This window comes from Pinus tabuliformis, chromosome 8 (assembly GCF_031772625.1).
Source record: "Pinus tabuliformis cultivar Carrire ecotype Pingquan chromosome 8, CPIR1, whole genome shotgun sequence".
Taxonomy (NCBI): Eukaryota; Viridiplantae; Streptophyta; class Pinopsida; order Pinales; family Pinaceae; genus Pinus; species Pinus tabuliformis.
This window is the reverse complement of record NC_142294.1, coordinates 1433876059-1433885095: the sequence shown is the minus strand read 5'-3', so window position 1 is coordinate 1433885095 and position 9037 is coordinate 1433876059. Positions and strand designations below refer to the sequence as shown.

Below are 9037 nucleotides of genomic sequence, written 5' to 3'. Positions count from 1 at the left end.
ATCCTTATTCTGGAGTATGGTGGTGGATAAGTTGATATCTGGATTCTTCCCTTGTGATTTGATACCCACACTTGAGGCAATCTCTGCTGTTTGTTTTGGTCGAGTAACTGGATTTGGGTGCACCCATTTGGGGATCCGGAGGATAAGATCAGTTTTACAATTGCACTTCAAGCTCTGTTTGTCTGTCAGCGGTTTCTTTTGTCAGAGATCATGGCTGCCTCTGTTAAAAGGCTTGGGGGCGTCAAGGGGATATCATTCTTAGAAAGAAAGAGTGGAGAGAAGAAGAATTTGGGAGGCAGGAGGAATGTAATTGTGATGGCCTCTGTTGCTTTTCCTGGGATAAAAGAGCAGTATGAGACTCTGAGATTGAGCCCTGGGGCTTCTGAGAAAGATGTGAAGAGAGCCTACCGTCGCCTTGCGTTGCAGGTATGGAAGTACCCATTTGAAACTATTTCCCTTACTTTCAACTTCAGATATTTCCAATAAGTCTTCCATTTCTGAAGCAAATAGAAAAAGGCATACAGGTTAGAAATAGAAATTAAAAAGGTAAAACTTCACACATTCTTGAAGTTTTTTAAGAAACTTTATGCCTGTCAATATTCCTGATCATGTACAATGTCAAAAAACATAAAATAATATTCCACTCATATGTTGATATAATCTGGTTACAGTATCATCCAGATGTTTGCAAAGGAGATAACTGTGGGGTTCAATTTCACAAGATCAATGAAGCTTATGAGGTAACTTGCATGCCTAAGAGTAATCTTTATCTATATGCATTTTCATTCTGTAACATGGGATTCTCATGCAGACCCAATGATTTTCTGTTACTTTTGTTATGATGAGCAGACTATAATGTCCAGTTTAGCAAGGGCAAAGCAGCAAAGCTATTCCGCGGAGTACTATGCGGAGGGCATGATGGGAATCAATAATGATTCTTGGGACGAGTGGGAAGAATGGATGGGATGGGAAGGAGCTGGAACCCTTGATTATTCCTCTCATATCAATATTTATGCCTGATGAAACCTTCATCTATACAGACTGTATAGGTATCTGTTGGGTGGCCTTGCAAATAGTTATGGCCTCTCCATGACCGATCCCATGTTGACTGTTATAGTCTATCTATGAAGTTCTTGCTATTGGCAGCAGAACACTTGTCTTAGAAAGCCCATAAAATTTCTTCATTCATCTCCTGGAAATACATAATGCTCTTTCACTTGTATAGTTGACTTTATTTCTCTGGCGTTGGCTCCCACAACACCAAGGACTCACTGATCCAGATGAAGCAACAACTTTTTTTAGATGTCTCTGTTTTAGTGAGTCATTTGATTTGCTCATTGGTCCTGATTATTAGACTACTTGTACATATGCTCTGTTCATTTAATCTCTCAACTATTTGTACATAGCTGTGGGACCTCTCTCTGGACCATTTGTTATTGTGGGGATCTGCTCTTTAATAAAGAGCTCCTAACTATTCTTCCTGTAATTTGTAATGACATTGATTTAATGGAAACCATTATTTTGAGGAAGAGATCTTTGATCATTAAGATGAAACACTGTTGTTTCATTACATAATGTAAATTTCTACATATTAGATCCTTGAGACAAAATGAATCCGTTTCATTCCATGATGTACTTTTCTATGGTAGATCATCCTCAACAAAGCATTATGCTTGGATGGAACTATTGCCAATCCCTGCCTTTATTTGCAGGATTCAAATGATGTTAAGTTTCAACATTAATCCTGAATTTATAGGTTTCATCTGGGACTGAAATACATTTATTCAATTAGTTCTGAGTCTTTTCTTTATAAATTGTTATTGTGACAAATCTAGGGTAACCCCTGACAGTTTATGCTTGGGGTTGTAATTGTGTAGCCATCGAGTGGAGCATTGATGCCTAGATCCTGTAACAAGAGAGATATGAACTATGCAACACATGCAAAGTTAATGAGGGTGATTGAAGTAGGCAATGTGTACAGGTTATAGATGTAGCGACGAAGAGTGGTCAACAATGGGATGGCTTTGAGGAATTTCAAAAGTATTCATATTAGCCTTTTAGATGAGATGTAAAACCTTTTGATTCATGTTTCAGGAAAACAGTTGGAATTCATAGATTGCATTTTCTTGTTTACATCAATGATAAAAGATATGGTTGTTGATTTAGTATTTATGTTGAATGCGTGCATTGTTAAGGTATTTATTGTGAAAAGGTCCTACAATATTAAGACACTTTTGTGAAAAGCTTATCAATTTGAATCCCATCGATGTGTTCTTAAAAAAAGCAAATGATGATAAAATATATGGTCAAAATTCATTGAAGGCATATTCATTTTTAGGGTTTTGAGTGAAAAATGTGGGTGTGTGTATCCCACTTATGGCAAAGGGTCAAAACAGATTTTTAGGGCAGCAAAGATTGCTCCAGAAGAAATTCCAAGAAATGGAAATCACTTGAATTTGAAATTGTAGAAACCTTGAATCTCACTCTTGGTTTGAAACTAAAGTTGAAGGTGATTGGAATGAGTAGAAGGAAAACTAGTGTCATGTTCCCAATTAATAATTTTGTTAAGGGAAATTCTCAATTTTGTAATTTTGGTGAATAATAAGTATTTTTGTCAGATGAACTTAGGAAAATGGGTTATGAGGGCTCAATATAATTTTTGGAGATAAAAGAAGGCTAAACTTAGGAGAAAAGAAAAATTAAAGTGAAGATAAGTTGTGGAGGTTACCAAAATGGAAATTGAACAATGGGAAGAATCAAACCATAGTATCAAAGCATAGTATAACAAAATCGACCCACGGTATGAGGAAGGGAAAGCAACAATAAAAGGAAGGCTAGAGTCTCATTTTGATCATTCTATTTGGCATTTCATTTCAGAATTTGAGAGTTTACTTGAGTTCCTTAGCTAAGTCAATCAATGCTGCTTAGCACAAGGAATTTTCAAGTGGAATTTAACCTTCAATTCGGAGAACTTTGAGTTTCTCCCTAATGAGGTAATTTGGGGAGTCCAATTCAAGATTTCCACAGAGCTTTATTGCAGGTATTCACTCAGTTTGCCACTCCTTGGGCATAGAGGGAGTTCAAGTTACTCATTGGAGGATCAACTATGGTGGGTTGGAGTTCCGGCTATTTTGCAGGTGTTGAGCAGTAGTGTTTTTCTGGGTATTGGAGTTGATTTTGGCTAGACGTTTGAGGAATAAATTTTAGTGGGATTTGGAGGAGTTTCCCTTTAGGGAAATTGTGCGTTCTTTAACAGTTCGATTTTTGGAGCTCACTGGTAGAGATGAAGGGCTACACCTTGATTTTGGCGTTTCAGTGACTGGTGGATTCAACCCAAGAATTTTCTAGGTTTTTCTGGGTTTTGTGAGAGGAGTTCATGGTTAAAATTTCAGAATTTTTCAGGCGATATTCAGGCTTGAAATCTTCATTCTTATAGCAGGGCGAATTGTTGGTTTAGTTGGGAATTTTGCACTATTTGACCATTTAAAGTCAACTGGAATTAGCTCAAAATATTTATGGGCTTTATTGTTTGGGGCGTGAGGAGCCTCTCTCTAATTTTTCAAAAAAAATGGAGCATTTTTTAAGGCTCATTTCACAGTTTTCCTCCAACAACAACAACAATGTTTGGGCAGAGCGTTTACATAAATTGAGTCATTTCAGTAGGAGATTTCACTTAGTTTCTCACCTGGGTATTGCATGCTTGCAATAGCAAGCTCATGCCATATCTATTCACTCCATCATTCAATTCCAACTTTAAAATCAATAAAATGGCTCAATTTTATCATTGTTATTCTATGGCTCTCTGATGTATTTCTATTTGTGTATTTCTATTTTTACCATGTGTTAACAACCAACAAAAGGAGTTCAGTTTCAATTGATAGTTGGGAGTCTAAACCCGTAACAAAACACAAGACTTTAGACGAAGTCCTACTTGAAACAATAAAACAAAGTAGCCTTCTCGAACTGTAAACTCTGAGTTTTGCCTTACCTAGTCATCAACATAGGTCCAATTCATATGGGTGCATCTAGCCAACAATGACATCAATAGGCTAACTCAAGCCAAAATATGGTGTGAAATGCATCATAGGTCCCAACAAATCCATGAACAAGAGCTATCCCATTTTGAAATTTCTGATAGCTTGAATTTTCTTCCAAAATCAATCAATGTCTATTATTATTAATTCTAAAAAGAATTAATATTAATATTTATGTTAAACATACATACCTTTAAAAAGACATGTAACAAGATTTTAAAATCACCACCATCCACCTAATAATTTTTGATAATTAAATTAAAAATTTTAAAGTCCTATTCCAAAATAAACATGCATAACAACATTATTGATAATTAAATTAAAATTTTAAAATTCCTATTCCAAAATAGACATGTCTAACATCATAAAAAAATTAAAAGCCACATTTCAAAAGACACAAGTCAATCCACATAATTAAAATTTACACAACCCAAATTCTTTATATTCATTGTTTAGGATTTTCATTTTTTTCTCCCTCCAATTTAACTCTTTTTTTTTACCAAATTGGCGTATGAGACCCCTTGTTTGTAGGGCAAGGGACACACCTCCATGATTTCACTATTATGTCTATGAAGACATACATACTCTACCCCCTTTGGTTTTGAACATGCGACCTTAGGAGGAAACACATGCTCTTAACCATTAAGCCCACTCAAGTTGTATATAATGCCTTAGATGTGTTCTTACTCTCTTGATTCCTTAGATTGTTGAGAGTAAGAACACATGCTAAAAAAATATGAAAATAAACCAGTATTGTTACTCTTGATTCCTTAGATTGTTCAGCCTCGTCAATAAAATCAATCAATCCAATAAAATAAACCTAATTAATATTTACAACAAGATCCCTATTAATTTTTTTTATTTTTTTAAACATCGTTTAAGAAATCTAAATTCCTTTACTTAATATCTTGCTCCTCTCTCTGAAACCAGTTTTGGAGTCTGAAACCTCCTTTTAACTAAGAGTTCCAACCGCGAATCGACTGTCAGTTGAAATCCGCTTTGGAGTCTCAAATCTCCTTGTAACGAAGAGCACCAACTGCGAACGAACAATAAGTTGCTACCACGAAAATTAGATAGGACTAGTTTGATTTCAGTCCAAATTGCCAGCTCAGCCCTACAGCTGAATACACTGCTACGTGTCAAGTATCCACCGCTGAGCACATAACCAGGCGGGGCAAGAGCTAACGAGTCTGCCATAGGGCATAAAATGCCCGCTTAGCTTGCAGCTCAATAGCCCAATAACACACGCGCGGGGTGACTAGATAAATAAAAAATAATGGCGGTGTGTTATCGCACTATCGAGCTTGCAGCTAAGCGGCCATTTAATGCCTTATGGCAGGCTCGTTAGCTCTTGCCTCCAGGGAGGGTCCCTAAGGTGAGTACGTGTACGAATACCATAGGTGGAGACTCGTCACCCTGCCCGAGCTTGCAGCTAAGCGGCCATTTAATGCCCTACGGCAGGCTCGTTAGCTCTTGCCTCCAGGGAGGGTCCGTAAGGCGAGTACGTGTACGAATACCATAGGTGGAGACTCGTCACCCTGCCCGCGATGCAGGAACGGATAAGAACTTCAAAATGGCGTGTAATCTAATTTTTTGGTATTTTTTTGGAGTGGTAGTGCGATTTTTTGGAGTTTACATTATAAGAATTTGATGGAAAATTTTGAGCTGAAATCTTGATTTGTGTTATTTAAACTAGTTTTTTAACTATATATATGGATTCAGGGCTATAAAAACTCTAGGGTATTTTTATTGTGCAAGATTTACCTATTAATCTTGCGATTTCAATAAATTCTCGCCTGATTTTAGAAAAAATAAGCCAAAAAAATCCACCAAAAAAATTCTAAAACATCACACTAAAATAACTCTTTTTTGAAATGTTTTAGTTAAAATTTGCTAAAATTATATTATCCAATTCCAATTTAAAATATTATAATTAAAATATCTAGTGGTCTTGTCGTATGTTTTGAATTTTGTGTTTCTGAATTTAGTCATATAATTCGGAATATTCCATTTATGCAAAGTCAATATTCAAATTTATAATTTATACCAAATATTATATTTATATTTATATTTATATATATATACGCACAAAACTAAAGCATAAAAAGATAGAGTACGGTCAATCCAAATGTATAACAGTTACATTACGCGACGTAGATCGGTGAGAATGAGAATTACGCGCTTTGAAATGGTCGAGAATCTAGATGGTCAAATTTCGTTGGCAACGGCCATTCTTGAGATAATACATATTTAGAAACGGTGAACGCTGACGCGGCAGTGGAGAAGAACAAATTACAACGAAGTACCAGATAACGGCAAACGTGTTTAAGTTAATCCATCATTGCACTACTGAATCAGTCGGCGTCATAATTTTGAAATCGGCTATAAATATCATTATGCTAGAGTACGGTGGTGGATCAGTTGATATCTGCATTCTTACCTTGTGATTTGATACCCACATTTGAGGTGATCGCTGCTGTTTGTTTGTATTGGTCTAGTAACTGGATTCGGGTGCACCAGAGGATTTCAAGCTTGGTTTGTTGTTCAGCGGTTTCCTTTGTCAGAAATCATGGCTGCCTCTGTTAAAAGGCTTGGGGGCGTCAATGGGATAACATTCTTAGAAAATAAGAGTGGAGAGAAGAAGAATTTGGGAGGCAGGAGGAATGTAACTGTGATGGCCGCTGTTGCTTTTCCTGGGATGAAAGAGCAGTATGAGACTCTGAGATTGAGCCCTGGGGCTTCTGAAAAAGATGTGAAGAGAGCCTACCGTTGCCTTGCGTTGCAGGTATGCAAGTACCCATTTGAAGCTATGTCTCTTACTTTCAAGATCAAATATTTTCAATAAATCTTCCATTTCTGAAGCAAATAGAAAAAGAGATACAGGTTTGAAATAGAAATTAAAAATGTCAGACTTCACACATTCTTGAGAATTTTTAAGAAAATTTGTCCGGCAATATCCCTGGTCATATAGAATGTCAGAAAACATTAATATTGCACTCATATGTTGATATAATCTGGTTACAGTATCATCCGGATGTTTGCAAAGGAGATGTGCGTGGGGTTCAATTTCACAAGATCAATCAGGCTTATGAGGTAAATTGCCTGCCTAAGAGTAATCTTTATCTATATGCATTTTCATTCTGTAATATGGGATTCTTATGCAGGCCCACGGTTTTCTGATTGTTGTTACTTTTGTGATAATGAGCAGACTTTAATGTCCAGTTTAGCAAAGGCAAAGCAGCAAAGCTATTCTGGTGATTACTCTGTGGAGGGCATGATGGGAATCAATAACGATTATTGGGACGAGTGGGAAGAATGGATGGGATGGGAAGGAGCCGGAACCCTTGATTATTCCTCTCATATTAACATTTATACCTGATGAAATTTCATCATAGACTGTGTAGGTGTCTATTGCCCGGCCTTGCAAACAGTTATGGCCTCTCCATTACCGATCCCATGTTGACTGTTATGGGCTATCTATAAAGTTCCTGTTATTGGCAGAAAAACAACTGTTTTAGAAAGCCCATAAAGCTTCTTCATTCATCTCCTGGAAATACAATATGTTCTTCTACCTGTATAGTTGATTTTATTTATCTTCCGTTGGTTTCCACAACACAAAGGACTTACTGATCCAGATGAAGCAACATCTTTCTGAGTTGTCTCTGTTTTAGTGAGTCATTTGATTTGGTCATGGGTCCTGATTATTAGACTACCTGTACATATGTTCTGTTCATTTATACTCTCAACTACTTGTACATACCTGCGGGATATCTCTCTGGACCATGTGATTATTATGGGGATGGACCATGTGATTATTATGGGGGATCTGCTTTTCATTAAAGAGCTCCTAACTATTCTTCCTGCAATTTGTAATGACATTCATTTAATGGAAACCATTATTTTGATTAAGAGATTTTTGATCATTGAGATGAAATGCTGCCGTTTCATTACATAATGCAAAATTTCTACATATTTGATCCTTGAGACATAATGAAGCCGTTTCATTCCATATTGAATTTTTCTATTGTATATCATCCTGAACAAGGCATTATTCTTGGCTGTAACTATAGGAAATCCCTGCCTGTATTTGCAGGATTCAAATGTTGTTAAGTTTTAACATTAATGTTGATTTTATATGTTTCATCTGGCACTGAGATATATTCAATCAATTAGTTTTGAGTATTTGCTTTCTAGATTGTTACCGTGACAAATCTAGGGTAATCCCTGACAAATTATGCTTGGGGCTATAGATGCGTAGATCCTGTAGCAAGAGAGATCTGAACTGTGCAACACTGGCAAAGTTAATGAGGGCGATTGAAGTAGGCAAAGTGTCCAGGTTACAGATGTAGCGGCGAAGAGTGGCCAACAATGGGGTGGCACTAAAACTACTTATGTGATAGATACGGAAGAAGAAACTCATCACAATTTCGAAAGTATTCATATTTGCCTTATAAAATGTAAATTCTTCTGATTCCTTTTTCAAGAAAACAGTGGAAATTTATAGATTGTGTTTCTTTGTTTACATTAATGATAAAAGATCCAGACGAAATTCACTGAAGGCTTGTTCCTTTTCAGGGTTTGAGTGAAAAATGTCGCTGCGTATGTATCCTACTTATGGAAAAGGGTATAAACAGTTTTGGGGCAGCAAAGATTGCTCCAGAGAAAATTCCAAGAAACTGAAATCATTTTAATTGAATTTGAAATTGTAGAAACCTTGAACCCCTTTCTTGGTTTGAAATCAAAGTTGAAGACGATTGGTGTGAGTAGAAGGAAAACGAGTGTATGGCAATATGGGAGTGTAGAAGGAAAAATATCTGGAGACACAGATTATCTGAGGAAGCAAAACACAAAGATGGTCTAAAACTATTGTTAGAATTGGATATTAAAGAAACCTGTTAATCTATTGCGAATGAGTGATGCATAAGCAGTGTTATGTGGGGGCAATTGGTGTGTGACCAATGTTCTGTGTGAACTGGCGATCATTGGTAGTTGTTATCTGGAGA

General features: G+C 36.5%; 2 protein-coding genes across 2 annotated transcripts; both read left to right on the top strand.

The window, feature by feature from the left end:
* Positions 1-1529, top strand: LOC149241063 (chaperone protein dnaJ 8, chloroplastic-like). The gene is made up of 3 exons (XM_089373860.1): positions 1-426; positions 672-740; positions 850-1529. The coding sequence occupies exons 1-3, from the start codon at positions 211-213 to the stop codon at positions 1018-1020; spliced, it is 456 nt and encodes a 151-aa protein (XP_089229986.1). The 5' UTR covers positions 1-210; the 3' UTR covers positions 1021-1529.
* A 4910-nt stretch (positions 1530-6439) lies between these two features.
* Positions 6440-7938, top strand: LOC149241062 (chaperone protein dnaJ 8, chloroplastic-like). Its single transcript, XM_089367439.1, has 3 exons — positions 6440-6819; positions 7059-7127; positions 7243-7938. Exons 1-3 carry the CDS (start codon positions 6604-6606, stop codon positions 7411-7413), a joined length of 456 nt encoding a protein of 151 aa, XP_089223565.1. The 5' UTR covers positions 6440-6603; the 3' UTR covers positions 7414-7938.
* The last annotated feature ends 1099 nt before the right edge of the window (positions 7939-9037 follow it).

What these genes read in the sequence shown, in the direction of transcription:
- LOC149241063 (XM_089373860.1), top strand. Translation starts at nt 211, where the DNA reads ATGGCTGCCTCTGTTAAAAGGCTTGGGGGCGTCAAGGGGATATCATTC. An exon ending in ACCGTCGCCTTGCGTTGCAG is followed by an intron (nt 427 to 671) that starts GTATGGAAGTAC and finishes ATCTGGTTACAG; the next exon opens with TATCATCCAGATGTTTGCAA. An exon ending in AGATCAATGAAGCTTATGAG is followed by an intron (nt 741 to 849) that starts GTAACTTGCATG and finishes TATGATGAGCAG; the next exon opens with ACTATAATGTCCAGTTTAGC.
- LOC149241062 (XM_089367439.1), top strand. Translation starts at nt 6,604, where the DNA reads ATGGCTGCCTCTGTTAAAAGGCTTGGGGGCGTCAATGGGATAACATTC. An exon ending in ACCGTTGCCTTGCGTTGCAG is followed by an intron (nt 6,820 to 7,058) that starts GTATGCAAGTAC and finishes ATCTGGTTACAG; the next exon opens with TATCATCCGGATGTTTGCAA. An exon ending in AGATCAATCAGGCTTATGAG is followed by an intron (nt 7,128 to 7,242) that starts GTAAATTGCCTG and finishes GATAATGAGCAG; the next exon opens with ACTTTAATGTCCAGTTTAGC.